The following is a 21,794-nucleotide window of genomic DNA, read 5'->3' as shown; positions in this document are numbered from 1 at the left end:
TCTCAGCTGCAGCCACTTTCAGGAACAGGGGATTAAAAAACAAAACAAGCTACATTGATCAATGTCTTCAAGATCTAAGAAGATGTGGATACAGCTCAGTTGCTCCCTTTGGTGCTAGCAGTTCAGCAGATACTCCACAAACCAAACGTAGTCTTACTGCATCGTTGTCCTCTGAATGTGTAACTTAGACTGATTAGGGAAAGCCAAGCCAACCAACCCAACCCCAAACACTAACAAGCACTGCTCATCAAAACAAAAGATCTTGTTACCTCTTTTTCTAGGCCTGAACATCGTGGGACAGGACTGTGCTGCTTTGATATCCAGCACAGGATGAAAAGACTTTCCAGAAACAACTTAACTGTTCCTCCTCTCATTAGTCGTGTCCTGATGTTAAAAGTGAGCCTTGAGAAAGGTTAGTGGCGGAGCTGGAAGTGCACCGGATGTGACCAGAATCCTGTGTGTGCGTGGATTATGTAGCAGGGCTCAAAGAGCAGTTTGAGGTGGCGGTCTGCAATATGTCTGGCTTAAAAATAAAGCTTGTAGATCTAGTAGTTCTTGTTGCAGGGCAGCTGTACAACTGTGCGGAGGGTTCCTTTACGCCACGTGGAAATAGCAGCAGGTTGCAAGAGTCATTCTGTCTCTGACCCATCCAGCGCTCGCCTTGTGGGACTGCTCTCCAAGGCGCTCTTGAGTCATTTAATTTACTTCATGCTTTGTAGTCTTGATCCCAGACTCCAGTGCATGTGTAACATGTAGGCAATTTCTCTTTCTTCCTACAACCCTCCTGAGGTGGAAGCACTGTGGAGTTTGTGATGTTCCTACACCTCTGGTGCCATGTGCCAGCGATGCACTGCAAACGTAAACCGTGGTGTCAGCGTGAAATGGGAACATCCCGAGCACGTGAAACGGGATGGCACGGAGAGGTTTGAGTTCCCTTGGGCTGATCTGGGTAAATCTCTCCTGGCAATTACATGCCTGTGATATGCTGGAACGTAGTGCTCATCAAGTATTGTTTGGCTGATGCTGAAGATCATAAGAGAGCTTTTGTACTGACGTGAAAGGCTGCCAGTATCTCTTTCCAGGAATAATGAAATGAAAAGGAAGGCAAAAAGAAAGAAAGGGAAACAACAAAAAAGATTAAAAAGTAATTCTAAAATGCTTGCTCACATTGTCCTGGAGAGACTTCCTTGGGCCGCATCACGTTGTGCCTTTGATCTGTGGTGGGGAGCTGCCTTTGCTCAGAGAGAGGCAGAGTCACTGTGTCCTATGCCCATCTTTAATGTTTTCATGCTGTTTTGTAGGCCACTCTCTTCTCTTATGGCTAGTGATAAAAAGGGAGATAGGGAAGTTGTGGCACAAGGCTTGTTTGCCATTCAGGTAACGCTTAACAAGGAGCTGCTGTAAGTGTGAGATGTTGAAGGGTGTGTCATCTGCTGTGTTGCCCTGGTCCTTTTCAGTCTGCTCATGGAACAATCCAGAGAATCTTGAAATGTGTGGGACTTGATGGCATAGGCTGTGCTGGACCACATGGTAGAGGCTGTGCTGGAGAGCAATGTCTTGGAGTGTGCCCCAGACTGTCAAATTCAGCCTCCTTGGAGCTTGTGATGGCCACCCAGCTCTGAGACAGCTGACCCTTCACAGCTTTCAGGTATTCAGAGCAGAGCAAGGTAATGCTCAAAAATCAAGACTGTGTGTGTTTAATCTGTCAGAGCTCTTACTCTCCAGAGGCTGGAGTTGTCAGCAGACTTGGTAACATATAGGGCAGGTCTGTTTGGTCAAGCTACTGAGGGAGGAAGGAGACTGTCTGCCAAAACACTGGTGGGCTCCTCAGCCTGATTTCCAAAAGCCTCAGAGCTGGGCCTGTACTTTTCATTCCTTCTGAGTGCTGTTATAAATTCATTTTGAAGTGATCCTTAAGGCATTTCTGGGAGTTGAACTCAAACACTCTATCAGGACTGAACAAGCAGAAATGGTTAACTTTGCTTTCTTGGATGTTCACTTTGAAGTTCCTGGAAGGCAAAGTCTCGCTGTTTTCCTAACCTGGAGGTGGCTGTTTTGGAGACTCAGAGCATTAGTTCTTTTTGTTGGTAGCACATCTGCTCTGCATAAGGGCTCAGTCCACAGACACTGGTGTGCTTCTGTGGTGGGTTGGAGTGCTGCAGTTGGGCTGAAGTTACAGTGGAGCCCTGACTTCTCCAGGGACATGTCTGAACTGATTCCTTTCAAGGTTTGTTCGATGTAGTCTGAAGTTGAAAGCAAACAGTGGTGATATGTGCTGCACTTTTGTAAGGTCATAAGCCACAGCTGTGGTTTGCCTCTTTCTCAGCAGTGAACAAACACACTACCTGTTGAAGAAGATATTGTACTGTAGTAACTCCTTTGCAGGAGTTCTCTTTTTACACCTTTGGATATCTCTCTAGTACATACAACACACTCCTTTGTAGCACTGAGGGGTTATCTTCTATTCTACAGTTTGGTCCACTGCTGAAGGCTTCCCAACCAGAAGTGGAGCTTTATCAGCTTCTAATAACAACTTAGTGGTGTGGCAGAGTCATCAAAGTCTTGATGAAGTTTCAATTGTGTGACAATCAGCTCTTCAGCTATGGCCAATACCTTGCTGGAGGAGTGGATTTCTGAGAGTATGGTCAGCAAAAGCAGTGTGATACTGGCTGAGTCTTAAAGCCATGCAAAACTGATATAATGGGGCCAAATTTGACTGGAAGTGTTCCCTACTCTCAAGAAAGCAAAGCATTGCAAGATCATGATATGTGTTCAGAGTGATGTGTATCCACAGCCATGGAGTAAGCCTCATTTCTGGGTGAATATTAATCCTTATAGTAGTCCCTAATGAGACCTTTCCCTGACACTATTTTAGCACAGTGAGTAGCTCCGAGCAGAAGCTGATACTGAATGGTCGAGAGCTATTTGCTTTATCTAGCACACCTGTTTGCAGAGAGTAGCAAAACCATCTTGTGAGAAATGGATGATCCTTTTGCAGTTCAGCCACTGGTTCAGTCAGGCTGATTTCGGGTGAAGCACCAAATGTTCTGTGCTTCAGCTCGCCGCATGCCAAGCGCTCACTGGTGTGTTTGCCTTGGGTATTTGCACTGCAGGTTTGCTGAGACAAGCCAGGACTCCCTTCTCTTCCTATTTGTCTTCCCCATGGGAGACCAAGTGCTAGGAAAAAATAAGATCCATTCAGGTCAACAAGTTATGATAGGAAAAAAGGTGAAATGATGAACTCTGCAGAAGGGAGCACTGGGTGCCTCCTCCTGCTTCTAGCACTGGATCCTGATTTGATCTACAGGTAAGTTGTTGGAGCAAGCGCTCAGATATGTGTTTGAGCTGAATGCTGCATGGCTTTGCTTAATGAAAATCACACATGACACACTGCCAGGCAAGACACTTAGTTCTTTGCTGTAGAGCACATGAAACAGTCCTCTAAAATCTGCCAGCCTGCCGGTGCTGTTTGTCTTTTGGAAGTAGCTGTATTGCTAACAGTTGGCTCCTGCTAGTCTGGGTTTGACGGTTAACGGCTATTGAATTGCTTCAGCAGCAGACTGAGGCTGACACAGGAGACAGTGATTTGAAAAGAGGGAGAGTGGAAATTAGTGATGCAGAAGCATGGTGGGTGCACACACATGGGACAACAGGCTGTCCTTAGCTTTTGCTGACAAGGGATGCAATTAGTTCTAGACAAACCCACTGGGTTTTGCTTTGTTAGTTATCCCTAGAGGCTGCTGTTTGTTCAGCTGCTTTTCCACTCAGTATGAAGAACTGTCTGTAAGCCAGGCTGAGATTTGGAGCTGGAATGACTTCTGTAGTCAGAGACTGAATTCAGTTAAATTCCCCAGCTGTTAAAGCAGGTGGAGCAAACACTGAGGATACACTGCCCTGTGTGGACCTGTGCTTCCCTCGTGGTCAGGTACGGCTGGAGACACTGTCACAGAAACTCCCTCCTGCTGTGGGGCACACTGAGAGCTCCAGCCCCCTGTGCAATGGGAGAGATGACTGTGGAGCAGAAAATGTGAAGTAGAGAGGTGGTTCCACTCAGTCAGGATTTTTCTCCTTCCCATGCTCTTCTAAAACATGTGTCTTGGACTTAGATTTTGATGGCTCTGGACTTTTGTGAGGGATGCTTTGCATCTGAGTCTCATCTGAAACTCTTTTGCATTCAGTGTAGAAGAATTCAATGTCCTTGTGCAAGCTGCTCCTACCAAAAGACCTTTTTGAGTTAACTCAGTTGGAAAAAGGTGTTTGGAGAGGACTCTGACGAATTCCTTGTGAGAAATATGGGAACGCTCTGAAGTGTTGATGTACATAAGGGCTCATCACAACATCCACTGGAGCCAGAGGAAATACTTTATTCATTTCTAGTAGTGAAAACCCTGGGGAAGAAGTTATATTCAAATGTTTCCTTCCTCTGTTTACAAACTGCTGCTTTCTCTGAACAAAGCTTGACACCACCCTTTCTCCTTGCATCAAGTCTGTGTTCTTGGTGCTGTAGGTAATAGTTGTTCTAGTTACTGTTCACAAGCAGCAGAGGGTCATAACTTTAAAGGACAGTCTTGTCTAATGATGATGAGTGGTGAGGAAATGCTCAGTAGCTTGATCTACAAGTTTGTGATGCATCCTAAGTAAAGACTGGCCATGTCTTTGAAATGTGATCATCCACTTGAGCTGTAGTTAAATGTACCATAAAGGTTACAGATCTTGCCTCTGCCTCACGATTTATCTTGGCTAGGGAAATAAGCTGGGTAATCACACTGACTGGGATGCAAGGCTCCCACAGTAGCCTGCTGTGTTGCTTTGCCTTACCTCATTAATCATCACCTTGCTGAAGTGACCCAAAGTCTCCTTTGCTGTACTGTACTTTATCCAGCCAAGACAGACTGCTGGCTACCATCACCCAGGGATGCCATCACGCCGTTTCTTCTTACGTGAATGAGCTGGAACTTAAACCAGAAGTCAGAACTGCCATGTCAGGTGAGGGTGTTTCTGTTTCCTGGGAGCCATAGATCCAGAACAACCACCCCTCATCTCTAATGCCTGCCCCTCCCAGGCATCCCAGCTGAGAGGTATTTGGAAAGGTAACCCAGATACAGCAGGAACTGCGATGGCAGTGAGTGTAATTTAGGCCATGAATGTTGTCAGTGAAAAATTAGATTGGTTCTGTGAGTGCAGCCTGGGTGAACAGCTTAGCTCATCTGCCTGGATAAACAGGGGCTGGCTGTGCTGTGCTCAGAGGTTCTCTGTTTGCACATTAATAACAAGCTGTTAGCACTCCCTGGATGTGATCGTGTTTTCGACGCGGTTATCCTTTTCCAGCAAGCTCAGGAGATAATTTTAGCTCTGGTTAGTGCTACAATTAAACTCAAGAAGCAGATGCCACCTTTACATTCCAGCCTTTGTGTTTTCCACTACTTACCTTGGAATAGCTTCCACGAGGACGTGCACGCTTGTGAGTGCACCCTGGTGGTGTCCCTGGAAGATGCTGGAGTCCAGCCCTGATCCACAGGCATCTGGCATAGCTAAACCCTGTCTCAGTCATGGCTTTAATTGGCTGTGGTTCCCTGGGAGAGAATGGGTGTCAAAAGTACTCCTATGCTGGGTAGTGGTCAAGGGTTCTGTGTCTGGTGCCATGTGAATGCAAACCTTGGAGCTTTTCAAAGCCTGGTTGCTCTGTACCCTCCATCCATGAACCTGCTCCTTCCTGGTCATGCTTTAAGCACAGCGGAGGTCTTTGACTTGAAACAATCCTGGCTGCATGAACCACTGGATCCAACCCCTGCTGTAGATAGAAGGAAGAGCATCTGTGGCTCATCTTCTGTGCCACCTTGAGTTTCATACTATGAACATCATCCTAAATAGTTTGATAAGCCTGATCTGAGCCAGAGCATCCTGTAAGCAGTGTTTCCCTTGTGACACCAGTGCAAGATGTTCAGAATTCACAGGGGTTTGGTGTAAGTGGCTAAATCTCCAGTGAGCAGGTGGATGCTGCTCTGCACCCAGGGAAGCTTGCAGCTGTGTGGAGGAGGAGAGCCGTTCTGAGTTGTCAGTTGGGGGACGGTGTGCATAGCTCCAAGTGTCTGGGTTGCATCACTTAGTAAACATAGTGGCTGCAGTGCCCCCAGCAGCCAAGCCTCTATGGAGCGGGGAGCAGAAAAGAGGGGCATGCTGATTTGGCACTTTAATGGGGGGACAATAAAATGTTTGGTCTATGGTGGGGAGAGGTTCTGTGACTTCAGGCACTGCTATTGCCTCAGCTCTTGCAGGCTGTGCAGAGGAAATCCTTACTGCTGGCCCCCATACACAGCACTGAAGGAACGAGCTTCCCAAGTCAAACTAATGTGAGAGGAGGGAGGAAACCCAGTGCTTGTTGCTGTGCTGGTTTGGAATGACAAGCATAGCTCTGGAAATTGGGAAAATGCTTCCAAATGTGCCCTGGTTTTAGCATAATGAGATGCACTGCAGATATGTCACAGCCACTTCATTCCCCACAGCTGTTTACAAAAGGGAAAAAACCCACCCGTGCTCCCAGACTGCAGCAGCTGCAGTCACTCAGCTGTCAGTATGGGACAAGGCTCTTTCTGCTCCGCTTTGATTTCCACTTCACTCTGTTCTGCTGCACATATTTGGCTCTTCTGTGAATTTGCAGATCATGAGATTTTTCCCAAACTGCCTTTGATCCCTACAGAAAGCCTCACCCAGCTCTCATTTGAATTCATTAATACTTTGAGCAGGCATTTTAATATGCTGTTTGCTGGCTTGTTTCCCTTTGTGATGTTATCTAACTGACAACTTTGCCGTGCTCTACGCTACCTTTAGGTTTGTGAGTCTGAAACGCTTCCTCTTTCCTGAAAGCTATGATCATTTGCAGAGCTGTTCCAAAGGCATTTTCATTTCCTCAGGAGGAACCCTGAATTACTCTCAGCTTTGATTACTGGCAAATCAATACTGAAGCACGGCATTTGTTTTTACAGCATGAACCAAGTCTGTTTCATCCCATCAACTGCAGCCTGGACTGCAGTGTAAAAGGCCTGCTTAAGCAGTGGGAAGCAGCGTTTTGTTTGCAGCTTCCATGCCAGGGAAGGCACAGCACGAAAGGAGCCTCCTGAGCTGCAGTTTTCCCCACAAAGCTCTGCTGTCTTTCCCCCAGCAACTGTGAGTTTAGCACAATGTACAGAAGTGTAGCAAGAACCCCGGGGTCCTACAGGTGTGGCCAGAAGGGTGAGGAGGGATTTTGTGTTTCTTGTTGATCAAGCACAACCATTTCAGTGGAGAAAACGCCCTGCAGCTGGTCAGCCCACTGATCTGGAGTTGCAGGGGTAGTGCTGCCCTTGGGAAGGGTATCGGTGTTAGCAAACTGCCAAACTGTGAATCACTGACTGTCAGATGCATTTGGCTTTCCTGGTTTTGTTGCTGTTTGTTTGGTTTGGTTTCTTAAGTTCTTGTGGTCAGGTGTGGTACAGAGGGGTTGAGAAAGGAATGTACTTTGGATGAGCAGGATGATGAATGTATGATGCTTCATGTTTATTTGTAATGTCCTTTTTTATACTTAGAAATTGCTTACATGTGTATCTGTATGTAAATAAATGTTTAATCCTTTCCACTTGGTGTTTCAAGTGCTTGATTGGTTTGGGGGTTGGTTGGAACTGCAAAGCAAAGTTACCTCTACAAATATCTATGAGACTGATTCACAGAATGGTAGGGGCTGGAAGGGACCTCGAAAGCTCATCCAGTCCAACCCCCCTGCCAGAGCAGGAGCGCCTAGAGCAGATCACACAGGAGCACATCCAGGTGGGTTTAGAGTATCTCCAGAGAGGGAGACTCCACAACCCCCCTGGGCAGCCTGCTCCAGTGTTCTGTCACCCTCACAGGGAAAAATTTTTCCTCCTGTTTCCATGGCACTTCCTCTGCCTCAGCCTCCACCGCTGCCCCTTGTGCTGGCACTGGGCATCACCCAGCAGGGCCTGGCTCCAGCCTCTGGGCACTCACCCTTGACATATTTATAGACATCAATGAGGTCAGCCCTTAGTCTCCTTTTCTCCAAGCTCCCTCAGTCTCTCCTTGTAAGGCAGATGCTCCACTCCCTTAATCATTTTTGTGGCTCTGTGCTGGACTCTTTCAAGCAGTTCACTTGATGCTCCTGAGGTTTTTCTGCTTGGGCACCAAGGCTCTAGCAGCGTTGAGACCTCACAAGAAGAGCAAAAGCAGAGATGATGTCCATAGAAGCAATGCCCCTTGGCACTAGAAGAAAAAAAGTGGTCCAAAAGCATGACAGCAGTTTGAAATGATGAATAAGTGCTGGCCTCGGTGGCTAGAGGGTGGCCTTCGACAGAGGTACCGTCTTCAGTCACCCTCATTGCAAGCCTGGAGCTGGGTGAACTCTGCTCCTAGGGAGATGTGGGTTGTATTGGATGAAGGTGATGGTTGGATGCCTCAGCTGTCCCAGTGCCTTTGTTCAAAAGCTGGCTCTTCAGCCTTCAGCTTGCTCTCTTCATGCCCATAGAACTCTATTGAACTCCCCAGGGACTTGCCTTTCTGGGCTCCCAGAATCCTCCTGGGTGTGGTCTCCCATTGTAAGCCTTTAATCTTTTGGTCAATATATAAAGTTTATGCTCTGACTTACTCCCCTGCGCTCTGCTCCACATCAAAGCTGACTTCTGCTAACACCTACGCTGAGAAGTGAGCTGTGAAGCTTGAAGATGCCATGTGTCTCTATTGCCTTTTCCCCTGACCTTGAAGCTCCTTCCTTGGTAAATGTCTGACCATCTGCTCTGTGTTCCACAGGAAGCTGGCAGGTTGAGTCAGTGACGACAGAGGCCTCAATCCTTCTAGGTATGAATTGGGCAAAGAGAGGGGAAAGAACAACCTGACAGCTCATAGAGCTTGGGAATTGAGTGCTTCAGTTACTGAGAGAGAGGAGGGCTGGAGTGTGTTGCCTTTTGGGAGTGATGGACAGAGAATCCAGACCAAGCTGTTCCTGGGCAAAGGTAAGGGGGAAGTGAAGAGCAGCAGCTCTTCCTTGCAAGGAGGGTATAACCAGTGGGGTGTGCAACCTTCCTGTTCAGCAGGTGTAACAGCAAGAGCACAGCCTGTGCCAGGCTTTGCTGTGGGTCAAGGATGGTTGGACCGTGGGGGCTCCCTCTAGAAAGGGAACAAACTACTCTGGGGAAGAAATTCAAGGCTGATAGGCTACAGGAGCAAACCCAAGATGACTTACTGCCTCTCCTCCATCTTCTCCTGCACAGAATCTTCCTGCTGAGCACTTGGGAAGCTCTGCCCAGAAGATGTCATCTTGCTGACAGGGGCCTCTCACACAACAGTACTTTTTGGTCTCCCTGTCTGTGCAGCCCTCCTGCACAAAGCTCAGGAGAGCTAGCTGCCCTGCATTAATTTCAATGCTATCACACAGACAGCCCTGCCTCATTTAAAATCTACTCTTGATTTATGGATTTCTATGCATAGGGAATCAACCACAAACCCAGTATGCATTTTCAGGAGCTTTATTACCTTCAGAATTAAACATGCTGAGCTGTATTCTTTCTGCACAAGCTTATAATTATAATCACATCAGCTTGCAGCACAGCTCTCGCTTCCCATAGCGCGTGGACCGATTCTCTGCAGAGTGAAATCACTCATGCTGGACAAAACATCTCACCTCAGGATGCTGTCAGGTGTGTGATGGAGAATTTCTGGCAGTGCTTCAGAGCTAACCACACCAGGTCTCTGGTGTATCGCTTGGATCAGGTCTAACCTCCATGATAAAGTGGATGTTTGTCCGGTTCATCACAAGGGAGCGCTTAAAGAGCTGGTGATCCTGCAGTCTTCTTGTGTTATGAGGGAGGCTGGAGCAGAAACAGCTAGTGTCAAGTTTTATTTGCTTGAGCACTGATGTCTTACAACCCTTCCAATATTGCCCTCCCTGTGCTCAGTGATTTGGGTATGAGTAATGGTTTCTTTCCCTTCATTTCATCTACATAAGCTATAAATGCAGATTTACTGTTTCCAGGCAGGCTACATTTCTTACTCCTTTCCACTTGCCCCTGACACAGATTCATCAGCTAGGATTTTCTTTGCCATAAATGCAATCTTTTGGACAGACACAGCATTGGTAAACGCAGGCACAAGCACAGCATTGGTAAACGCAGGCACAAGCACAGCATTGTTCACTTGAGCCCACCCTCGAGCCCTGCAGCGTCCTGACTGATGCAACCCCGTGCAGTTCTGGCCCTCCGCTTTGCTGTCGTGTGCAGAGCTAAAGCCCAGCTGAGCAGCTTATAAAGTCTGTGTCTGGTTCTTCCATTGCTGCCACATCCCTTTGGCTGTGCCATGAATCCCTGCAGAGGGATCTGTACATCACTTACCACACAGCAGTGCCACGTGCTGCCGTGGTGCTTGAGGTGAGTGGCAGAGCACTGAAGAAATGACTGTGCTCACAGCTGTGATGCTTGAAGTTACTTTGGTTGTTGAATTATGTTGTTTGCCTTTTTTTTCTCTCACTGATGATTTCTTTTATGTCTGGAATCCAGGGACTGCATGGGCCTAGCTTTGGACCTGTAGGAAGAAACCTCAAGCCCCCTGCCATCACTGTCTACTGTTGTAGCATCCTTAAACACCAGGAAGAACTGGGCTGTGCTTGGGTATCTTGCTGTGTAGGACAGGAAGGAGAAAAGATGGTTCCCTGGTTCAGGTTTTCCATGATACCCAAAGCTAGGTTCCATGCTTTCTAAACACTGGATTTGTGCCTCGATTTTCTCAGCTGTAAGTACTGAAACCCCCCAAAGCTAATTTTATGCCCATTTCTGGCTCTACGAGTCAGCGTTTTGGGCTGATGAGATTCTGTGCCCACATCCTTCTGCAGGACTATGGTGGTAGGGCCAAATGGGCCCAGCACAAACCCAGACAGGCCCTGCTGTGTCTAGACAAGGTCCCACTCTCCCCCTCCCTCTTGCAGGAGTTGGGGTAAGGTGGGAAAAGGGACAAAAGGACAGGACCCAACGTGTCTGGTAAACAAGCCTTCTCCTGGGGTAAGGGCACGTGTGCTGGCCACTGCTTCTCCCCAGCCAGGTCTATGCTGCTGCCTTTCATGGCCACAGCCTGACAGAGTCCCTTTGCATTGGGCAACTGTTTGCTGGCTTCAGTTGCCCTACTGGCCCAGCTGAATCCTGGGCAAGTGATAAACACAGGCTGATTTCTAGTTGCCTTGCCTTGCCTGCTTGGACCTGCCTTGCTTTAGTTTGCCTTGCCTGGACTGCCTTGGCTTGACTTGTCTTGCCCAGGACCTGGGATAGAAGCCACGAGCCCTACTCACTGCAAGCTTGGAAAGCCACGAGCCTTAGGGTCCAAGCCTTGCTTCCCCTTGCAGCTCCAGTTCCTGCTGTGCCTCAGTTTACCCAGGAAGAGGCAAGAGCCCTCGGTGAGAGCGCGTTGTCCCGTCCTGCTGGAGCCAGGGCGGCCTCCACACCGCGCTGGCAGCCTCACAGCCTTACCAGCTCATACACAGCAGCAGCCCCTGCTTGGGGCAGGACTCTGGGTGAGTGTTAAGTCATTGCCTGCTCAGCTTAATGGTGCTTCTCGAGTCTCTCTTTCCCACTTACTCTTCTGGTTTGCCTAAAGTTGTTCAGTTGTGCCTCAATACTGCACCTGCCCGCTCTCTTTTCCAGCTGTACATCACCCCCCTCTGATCCACTTTGGGCAATTGTCCATGTTAATAACAACTTATTGATCTTTTTGTTAATGTGGATGTTTGATGTAACTTCATAAATCCTAATAACAAGGACCTCACCTTCAAGCTTACAGAAGCAGCTCCAAGATTCCTCTGTTCTGGGTGGAAGGATGTGGAAGACCCCAAAAATGAACCCCAGTGCCAGGAATCTTGCTGCCAGTAGCATTCTTTACCTTGAGAAAGCCTCCAGGAACACTGGGAGCTGCTCCCAACCCCTCAGGATGGTCCCCTCCACCCAATGCAACTCTGTCACAGGATACAAATTCATGTGGTATTTGAAATTCTTTGACCCCCAAGTAAGCATCTGGAGGGGGCACGGGCTCCAGAGCTGCTCTGGTGATGGAGAGCCAACACTGCATGCTGGAATGCTTCACCTACAAGTGAGATCTCCTGAACAGCTATTTACAGCGGCTTTTATTGCACTCTCTGGAATTGATTAACAACAGATCAGAGCAACTGCACAGTCTGTTTCCCCCATCTCTGTGGCACAAAGATCTGCAAACAAAAACTCATCTTAGGAAAACATCTTGGGAAAAATGTTAAGAAACTTCTTCCCAAAAGGCTTAAAAAGAATTTACCCCCCCAGGAGAGAAATGTTTCAGTGCCTTGGCCCTTGGGCAAAGGGGGCTGTGCTTAGAAGAACAGCTCGGGAGACCAGCCAGTGGCCCCTTCCAATGCACCCCCTGAACAATTTGTATCTGGGAGGAGACTCCTGCCTTCTGAAGGGGAACACATGTCCAGGCCTGTACCATTTGAAGATGAGGGCTTGGTGACCCCTGCAGACTCAGGAGTTGCCAGCACTCCGGCTGCATCCCCAGGGTGTAATCCCTCAGGCTGGCGGCGTGCGGCATCGCCGCTGCTCTCTTTGCTTCCGGAAATAGGGCTCCTGCTGCTGTGCCCACAGGCCAGCTGCCAGCCAGCAGCCCAGCAGACTCTCCTGGCGTTTGAGGATGCGCTTGTTCTCGACCTGCTGCTGGCAGGTGGAGGGATCCACTCCCCAAAGCCAGCAGGTGGTTGGCTGTTAGGGAACTGCTGTGAAGCAGAGCTGTAGCTTTCTTTGCCTTCCCTGCTACTTGGCCTTTCCCGTTTCGCTAACCTGCCGGTCAGCTGCTGCAGCAGAGTGTTCTGAAAGGAAGACCTGGATCTCTTGCATTTGGAATGGATCTTAGTGGGGTTTTTAGGGGTGAAGCTGGTGACAGATCTCCTGCTTTCTGCAACAGGCCACGGTTTCTGGAGAGGTTCTCTCATAGGAGTTGACTGTGAATAAGGAACAAGGTCTTGAGTACTGACTGAACTGCATTCTGGCTCACAAAAGGAGTAAGTTACTGGTGTGCTGTGCTTACTGAAAGCAGGAGACCCGTGGAGGGATGGGCTCAGGTTTGAGCTCTTCCAGAGGCCATCTCCAGGATAAAGCACCAGCTCAGGAGGTGTCACCTTCTCTGTCAAAGTCTCTTCTTCTGTTAAAGAAGTGCATGACTTATTTAAGAATTCTACAGGTTTTGCTCCCTCTCTGGCACTTGCATCAAAGAGCTCAGCAGAAGCATTGTAGCTGCCTTCAGGGAAGATACTGTTCCACAGCATCTCTCTCCTGTTAACATTCCTGGAGACATTTTCTGACAGTTCTGTCAATGCTTTCAATTTTCTTTTGTGTATCCTCCTGGTATTGTTGTGTGGATCCAAGTCCCACGCCCCTGTGACTGTGGGCTCTGCTCTTTGGCCTGGTGCGGAAGAATTCTCTTTGTTGGCACAACCAGCTAAGCAGCTGTCGTGTGCGGCGAGCACGGAGGGAGCTGCCTTGCTCCTTTTTAAACACGAGCTCTCTCCATCCTCAGCAGTGCACTGCAGACTAATACAAGGCCATGCTGACTTTGAAATGCCAATACTTGCTGCTTTGGACTGCACAGATCTGCTCTCAGAAACAGAAGGCTTTGATATAACTGCCAAGGATGGTGACAGAACAGGCAGATGAGGGCTAGGTATAATGGAAGACTCTCCATGTTCTTTATCAGTGGAAGATGAAGCACTAGATGAAGACTCACACTGTGACACATCATGACTCAGGGGATTCCCATTTGACTGGCAACAAGCAAGCAGTATGTTTTCCCAGCTATCATTCTCTGCTGGTGGCAAGAACCTCCCCGAGACACTCGCTTGAGGCAAATCACCAGCTACTGGGGTTTGCCTGGAACGAGATCTGTCAAGATTTACATCCAGCTCACAGCTTCCAAGAAGGGCCTGGCTGGGTGAGTTCCCAACACTCTTGCCATCCTCTATCCTGGCTAAAAATTCATTGAGGCTTTCTGAGAATGGGAGGTCATCCCAAAGCACAGAGTCCATCCGAGACGCTCCAGCTACCTTTGTGTGGTTAGGTGCTGAGGAATCTCTCTCGGCAAACAGGGAGCTGTGGGATTTCTCTGGGCAAGAATAATCCCTGCTATTAGCCTTTGGGTAAATGCTTCTTAGTCCAGATTGTGAGGGGTGTTGTAACCACCTAGACCTGTTCCCAAGTGAACACTCAGTCTTGGAGGAGGATGCCAGCTCTAATTCATCAGTTGCAGAGATGCTGTCAGTCTGACCAGGCTGCAAACTCCATTCATCAGCCTCTTCTCTATTCCCTTCCTTCACAGAAGAGCTGAACAACTGTGGATCCAAGAGAGTTTGATTGTTGAGGCTTACACTGCACAATTCTGCAGAGAGAGGCCTCCCCTCTTGTTCATGCTGTTCACTCCCCAGCTTTCCCACTTCCAGAGCAGGAAAGTCTTCTGCTGTTACCCAAGCAACAGATGAAGTCAGGCTGAAGGACCGCTGCCAGGGCCCTAGGAAACTTTCTCTGGCACTGGACTGAACAAGACAGGAGTTGCTGCTCAGGCCAGCCAAGCTGCTGAGCTCACTGGCAGGTTCATCTGTTGGGGCTGAAGATGCATCAGGGAAGGCCGAGCTGCGGTTAGCGCTGCAGGCCAGCTGCAGGAGCCGGTGGAAGCAGCTGATGACAGTGAGGCCGGCGACAGCAGCGGCTGGCAGGAAGAGCTGGCAAGCTGTAAGGTTTTTTGTGCTTCTACTAATTCTGGAACAGTTCTGCAAGATGCTGCTGGCAGCAGAATGCCCTCCATCTTCCCTTGCACTGCCCTGGGGCGGTAAAGAAACAAAGCTCTTAGTACAGTGCTTCATTTTGTGATTAAATAAAGCCAAACCAAACAGGAAAATGCAGGCCTAGAGTGAGGCTTAAATTTAGGTCTCGCTTGTTGTCAGGATCTGCAGGGAAGAGAAAACAAACCAGTCTGTCACACAAGGCAGCACTCCCTGGGAAGGAAGCACTGGCAAGCACTGTGAAGTGCAGCATTCTGGGAGGTTCTTTGCTTGTTGCCATTACAGAGTTTTGGAGCAGGAAAAACAACCAAGGAAGGGCTTCGCAGAAAATTTTTTCCCTCCCTTTAGGGCACTGGGTGCTTCTGAGCTCCCTCCAGTGCAGCTCCACACAAATGGCTAGCTGCCTGAGGCCAGTGCTTTCCTTTTGTCTAGGAGGCACTGGGCAGTACGTGAAGCAAAGCACTCTGGTACCAGATCCATGACTTGGCAGCTCAGCTATCCAAGCCAGCGTGACATCTTCTGTGTGCTGCCTCTGTGAGAGACAAATAAGCTACAGCCTTTATCTTCTCAGACTTACCCAGAGTGTTTCAAAAGAGCTTTAGATGTAGTTCTTTATAGAGCTTGCAACTCTCTACACAGAAACTACAGGTGAAAAATGACAGTAAAACACAGAGGGAATTATCTGAGCTTATGAGACGTGGGGAAACCCTTTCCACCTCCCCTTCAAGGTCTGGCAATGGCAGAGAGGCCAAAAAGCAAATATAGCCATCTTCTAATTCAACAACCCTCCCACTCCTCAAGTCTATGCAAAGGTTGAGGCTGAAGACTGCTAGCTGAGGTACCCTTCTAGGTAGGACTTTAGAAGGCAAGTTATGTTGATCCTGAGTGCTATCTGGATGAAAGCACCTGTATGCACAGCTGAGCACAACTATACAGAAGTGTCTATAGCCCAAGGCTGAATAAATAGTCTTTGAGTGTGTACAGAAATGTCTATTGCTAAAGGCTGAATACTCTCTGAATGTGTGAGCAGAAGCAGCCACAAAGCCCTTGAGATGTAGGATTATTTCTGTTTGTGCAGGCTTCAGACCTAGAGACCTGGTGAATGATTCCAGTTAAGTTAATCCATGAAGTCCTCCAACTTCTATTACTTAACCTGCTGTGCATCAGAAAAACCTCAGCTCAGATACAAACATCATGGCACCTGTGGGAGCAGAAAAATACCTGCCAGGTAGGATTTAGCTCACAGACTTCATAATACAAATGACTCACACAAGCACCACTTGGAGAGAACTTAGAGGACTGTTTCTATGGAAATATTACTAAGAAGTAGTAGTTCAAAATCTGTTAAACTCATAAAAGAGCCACAGATGCCCATGCTGAACAGCTGTGCTTTATCAACATGCTAAAACATGCTCTTAAATCCTAAATACCAAAATGCTGCAAGGGGAAGCCTTTCTCCTTGCAATCCAGGCACCAGGAGACTATGCAGCACGGGAAAGGTAGAGAAGCGCTTGAAAAAAGCCAGTCTGCCTCCTGCTCAAGCTGTACATGGCTTTTTGCAGACTCCAAGCTGTTACTGCTATGCACAGGAGCTGGCACTGCTCAGGTTCTCTGCAGAACAGCCTTGACAAGCTGTCAAGCTTGACTACTGCCATTCAAGATGACTTCTGGATGGGAATCATTTTAGATAACACAGAAGTCTGGGGGAAGAGGAGCAGAATCCTTCCCATGTCCTAGCCCTAAATTTTCCTCAAATCCCAAAAAAGATGTTGTACATGATGCTTTGGTAACTCAGACTATGCCCCAAGCTGGCTACAAGCTAACTCCTATGTGTAATGTGGATTAAAAGTTACCTTCACTCCAAATAGAAATCTCTTCCCAATGAAACAGGTTTCCACTGCTTGAACCAACACTCCCGGAGGTGCATCTGTGTTTGTTTCTCCTGACAGCTGATTGAAGTCTTGAATACACCTTGAGTAAATACATACAGAAGTATTGGACCAACAGAGGAGCTTTACATAGCATCTCAGTTGAGTACAGGTAGGGGACATGCTAGAGAGAAGATGCTGTGGTAGCTTAAACTAAACACAGGAGAAAGCAAGAAATCAAGAACCTATAAACTTGATTGTTTAGATCATTTATTAGTGAAATAGAAATAAACAAAACAACCACACTGAAAGGTTCAACATACACACAACTTTGAGGTGCTCCCTGGCTGGCAGTGATTTCTGTATCAATACACTGAAAGGAGAATGCTGTCACTATGCTGCTATTGCTTACACCTCCTTTCTGCCCACACCTTCAGAGCAGTTGCACCATCCATATTAAGGCATGCAAATAACTCTGGTTTTACACAGCAGACAGTAGCACAGCAGCCTAGTCCAGACTGCCTGCCATCAGACAGAGCACAGAATTCTGCTAGCAACCAGCACCAGGACGAGAGGACACAGTCTCAAGCTGCACCAGGGGAGGTTTAGGCTGGAGGTGAGGAGAAAGTTCTTCCCAGAAAGAGAGATTGGCCATTGGAATGTGCTGCCCAGGGAGGTGGTAGAGTCACCATCCCTGGAGGTGTTTAGGAAGAGACTGGATGGGGTGCTTGGTGCCATGGTTTAGTTGATTAGATGGTGTTGGGTGATGGGTTGGACTCGATGATCTCAAAGGTCTCTTCCAACCTGGTCTATTCTATTCTATTCATGCTGCTAATCTGGGATTTTGAAAGTGTTCACCCTTGAGCCCATGGAAAGGCATTGGAAAGTTAACACAGAGAAAGCAGCAGTGAATGGACCTGAACATCCCATCCTAGCAGCTTCACATATCTGAAGCTTAAAATGTGGGTGATCAGGCTCTGGGGGCTGAAAGGCTTTCCTTGAACTCCCTCCCTGCTAAAGGAAGATCTGGTCATATTGAAGTCATATGGTGCACAACCTGTTAAATAAAACTCCAAACTCTATCTTTGCCTCAAAATTTGTATTCTAAAATCTTGAGGTAAAAAATATGTCTAAGTCTCTGGAAAAGCCAGTTTGCTTAGTAATCATGACAGCAGACAAAAGAAAACCAATAATGTCAAGTGAAGAAGGAAAGACACAAGGAAGAGGTCCAACCAAGCTGTGAAACTCAACAGGCAGCAGCTGCCTTCAGCAAACAAGTGGAGGATCTCTTCTCTTACACAGAAGTAATCCATCTCAAAATGTCTGGACTTCAGGAAGAAACTAAACTTCAGCATTTTCTCAGGGTGATGGGTAGCAAGAAAAGGCTGGAAGAAAGCACTTCAGCAGCTTCCTCCCACTTGTCTCCCCACCATCCAGGCTGAAGAAACAGCAGCAGCTCTGTAGCTGGAAACAAGCTCGCCCTTACCTCTGCAGCTTCTCTGCGGTGACCCCAAAGAAGGGCTCTAAGCAGCTTCCAAACACCGTAATGTCAAACAAATCATCAGTGTCAGCAATCTTCAGGGACAATCTGTATCTGTAGCTGGCATCTTTAGCTTCACCTGTGCAGCCACATTTCAGACAGTGAAACCTGACAAGGCAGTAAAGGATAAAATTGAGTATGTGAACTTCTGTTAATCACTGCTGAGGTAACAACTTATCTGCAGCCATCAGCAATACTACTATAATGTATCAAGTATTCCCTTACAAACGTTAAGATGCCTTCTTTACTCCTTGAGACATCAATCTTATGACAGGCTCAGCAAGGGGTCTGTATCATACAGAATCTCTCTGGCTTCTGTGAGTGATTTATTAAACGCTGGCCTGTTGTGAAGTGGGTGACACAGCAGGCTTTGCACGACCTGTTGGGAGTACTTCTGAGTTCCCTGCACCCCTCTTTTCAGGTTTTGTTCTGCTTTGAGAGTTTTCTTCCTGTAGCTCAAACATAATAGTTAAAAAAATACCAGCACTGCTCTCTTTTTACTTCAGCATCTGAAACAACAGCTATTCTTGCTTTACACAGTCAGCTCCTTCCCTTTCGTGCTGAGGTTCAGCGATTTACTCTTCTCCCGTGTGCCACACACTGCGTACAACAGCAGGAGTGGAAAGGAAAGCCCACACATTTCTGGACACACACTCAGGACTTGCTGATGCATCAGACCTGATGCACTGCACAGAGGAAATGAGAAGACAGTTTTAAAGACTAGGACTTGATTTGGAGGGGCTTTCAACCAGTGCTTTCCAGCTTAGAAACAGCACTGAAGAGCTGGAGTGCAGGGGATGCACGGGGCAGCCACCAGCACACATCACTGATTACCCTAAGCTGCCATTCGACAAGGCATGGCACTGAACGCCACAGAAGTCTTGATCCACGACCTCCAAGCTGCTACTGGAATACAATGAGCTCTGCTCAGTGGTAAGTAACAAACACCTGAAATTAGCAATGATTTCTGTGATGGCTGGATTTTGATCAACTTGTTCTAATTGGTGTTCAGCTAACAGACATCCCCCAAGGCCTCTGACAGCCAATGACCCTCAACACAGAGCTCACCTTCTAGCATCCAGAATCAGCCTAGAAGAGCATTTTTGACAGGCAGGATAGACAAAGCAGGAGTCCTGGATGGAAATCACAGAGGCAGCCAAGAGTCCTCTCACACTATTCATGTGCTCACAGCATCACCTGAAACAAGCAAGTCCAAAGGGTTAAAAGAGTTCTCATTTTATGAGATGTTAATAATATTAACTGCTTCTGCTTGGGTTGTTTGAGCATATTGAAAGGTGGCCCTCAAGAAATGATGATCTGTGTTTGAGAGTGGGAACCCAAGTAAGGCAACATCTATTATAAACCTTCATTAACCCTTAAAAAACAGGTGAAGATACACAAGAAGGCAGTGTTCCTATTTGCACACCACTGCAGATAAATCATGCAAACTCCCACCTGTACTGAGGGGATCTTTATCAGAACTACCCTTGAGCACAGCACTGCAGCAAATCAGTTTCTGATTTTTCATTTCTTAAGGTAGAGTTACATCACAACATGGGGTTAAATGAAAGGAAACCCACAAACCCCTGAGAACACTGCAAATACTTCAGGTATTCCCCTGGAATAGGGGAGATAAAGCACAGTCTGCACAAATTCACACAGATTGCGGTAAGAGCTCAGAGGAAAGAGACTCAAGATATGCATCTCTAGTTCTCTTTGGTAGAAATACAGTACTAGTTATCTGGACATGAGCTGCTAGGATCTGTTGTACTTTACCTGCTCCAAGCCAAACCTCTGGACCCACATACCCAGGCAACACTCAGGGTGCTCCCCACTTTCCTTTTCCACAGCCCTGGAGTCTCACTGAGATTTCCATCAGCACCTGGTGCCCTCTCGTGGCCTCATTGCCCTTAAACTCTTCCTTAAGTTAAAAAAAGAACACCAAACCCCAACACCACACAAGAAGAGTTATAACAGGTCTCGCACTGCAGATTTTGCCCCTTAATGAGCAGCCTTCTCCCACTCCAGCCCCATGACTCCCCAGAAGCCGAGTGAGATGCCAGGCCAGCCCAGCTGGCAGCGGACACAGCACAAGGATGCTGAAGGCTGCACCGGCTTCCCCCCCCCCCCCCCCCCGTCACTCGCTGTCACAAAAGCATAGAATGGTTTGGGTCGGAAGGAACCTTAAAGATCATCTAGTTCCACCCCCCCTGCCATAGACAGGGACAGCAGGAGCAGGGAGGTCATTGTGCCCCTGTACTCTGCATTGGTTAGGCCACACCTTGAGTACTGTGTCCAGTTCTGGGCCCCTCAGTTTAGGAAGGACATCGAGACACTTGAACGTGTCCAGAGAAGGGCAACAAGGCTGGGGAGAGGCCTTGAGCACAAGCCCTATGAGGAGAGGCTGAGGGAGCTGGGATTGTTTAGCCTGGAGAAGAGAAGGATCAGAGGCGACCTCATTGCCCTCTACAACTACCTGAAAGGTGGTTGTAGCCAGGAAGGGGTTGGTCTCTTCTCCCAGGCAACCAGCACCAGAACAAGGGGACACAGTCTCAAGTTGTGTCAGGGGAGGTTTAGACTCGAGGTGAGGAAAAAGTTCTTCACTGAGCGAGTCATTCGTCATTGGAATGGGCTGCCCAGGGAGGTGGTGGAGTCGCCGTCCCTGGAGGTGTTCAAGGGGAGATTGGACGTGGCGCTTGGTGCTATGATCTAGTTGTGAGGTCTGTTGGAACAGGTTGGACTTGATGATCCTTGGGGTTTCTTCCAACCTTAGTTACTGTGATACTGTGATACTGTGACACTTTCCACTAGATCAGGTTGCTCAAAGCCTCATCCAACGTGACCCTGAACGCTTCCAGAGACAGGACATCCGCAGCTTCCCCAAACAACCTGTTCCAGTGCCTTGCCACACTCAGAGTTCTACCTTCTATCTAATCTATATCTACCCTCGCTCAGTTTAAAACTGTTACTCGTTGTCCTATCATTATACTCCCTGATGAGAAGTCCCTTCCCCCGTTACGTACTGAAAGGCTGCAACAAGGTTTCCCTGGAGCCAGGCTGAATAACCCCAACCGTCCCAGGCTGTATTCGCAGGAGCGATGTTCTATCCCTCTGATCATCTTCATAGCCTCTGACCCTCTTAAGCAGGTTCCACGTCCTTTGTTCACCAGAGCAGAGAGGTAGAATCCCCTCCCTTGACCTGCTGGCTCACATTCACTTTTTCTGTCCATTTATTTCAGTTACTCGGTTTTTCGCCCACCAACACCCCCAAAGACCTCTCCACGGCGCTGCTTTCGACCCTCTCACTGCCCTGGCATTGTTTTGCTTCGGATTGCCCCGACACAGGCCGTGGTAAACGCTGCACCTGGCCTTGTCGTGGGCACTTTAAGCTTTGCTCGGCACTCAGAAAACGCTTCAGTTATGAAGTATTCTTGTTCTTACCCACGTGCCTGTTCCAGCACCCCATGGCCCAGCGCAGTCTCCGTCTCCCGATCCCAAGCACCGCGCTTCAAGGCAAATGGAGGGCGCCGGGCAAGGGAACGCGCAGCTCCCCCCCGCAAAGAAAACG

At 48.1% G+C, this 21,794-nt stretch overlaps 1 protein-coding gene across 1 annotated transcript; it reads right to left on the bottom strand.

The window, feature by feature from the left end:
• Positions 1-12,364: 12,364 nt before the first annotated feature.
• Positions 12,365-21,747, bottom strand: DDIAS (DNA damage induced apoptosis suppressor). Its single transcript, XM_009898679.2, has 5 exons — positions 21,668-21,747; positions 19,295-19,423; positions 18,173-18,334; positions 16,672-16,789; positions 12,365-14,857 (listed from the first exon to the last, which is right to left on the bottom strand). The coding sequence occupies exons 2-5, from the start codon at positions 19,405-19,407 to the stop codon at positions 12,365-12,367; spliced, it is 2,886 nt and encodes a 961-aa protein (XP_009896981.2). The 5' UTR covers positions 19,408-19,423; positions 21,668-21,747.
• Between the last annotated feature and the right edge of the window lie 47 nt (positions 21,748-21,794).

The sequence above is a fragment of the Dryobates pubescens genome, chromosome 10 (genome assembly GCF_014839835.1).
Source record: "Dryobates pubescens isolate bDryPub1 chromosome 10, bDryPub1.pri, whole genome shotgun sequence".
Taxonomy (NCBI): Eukaryota; Metazoa; Chordata; class Aves; order Piciformes; family Picidae; genus Dryobates; species Dryobates pubescens.
The sequence above is the reverse complement of the archived record's forward strand: the minus strand, read 5'-3'. Positions and strand labels throughout refer to the sequence as shown.

Bases quoted from the DNA above. Each gene is read 5' to 3' on its own strand.
- DDIAS (XM_009898679.2), bottom strand. From the start codon at position 19,407: ATGAATAGTGTGAGAGGACTCTTGGCTGCCTCTGTGATTTCCATCCAG. The intron at 18,335-19,294 runs GTGAGCTCTGTG...CTGCCTTGTCAG, and splicing joins CTGATTCTGGATGCTAGAAG to GTTTCACTGTCTGAAATGTG. The intron at 16,790-18,172 runs GTAAGGGCGAGC...TATTTACTCAAG, and splicing joins ACCGCAGAGAAGCTGCAGAG to GTGTATTCAAGACTTCAATC.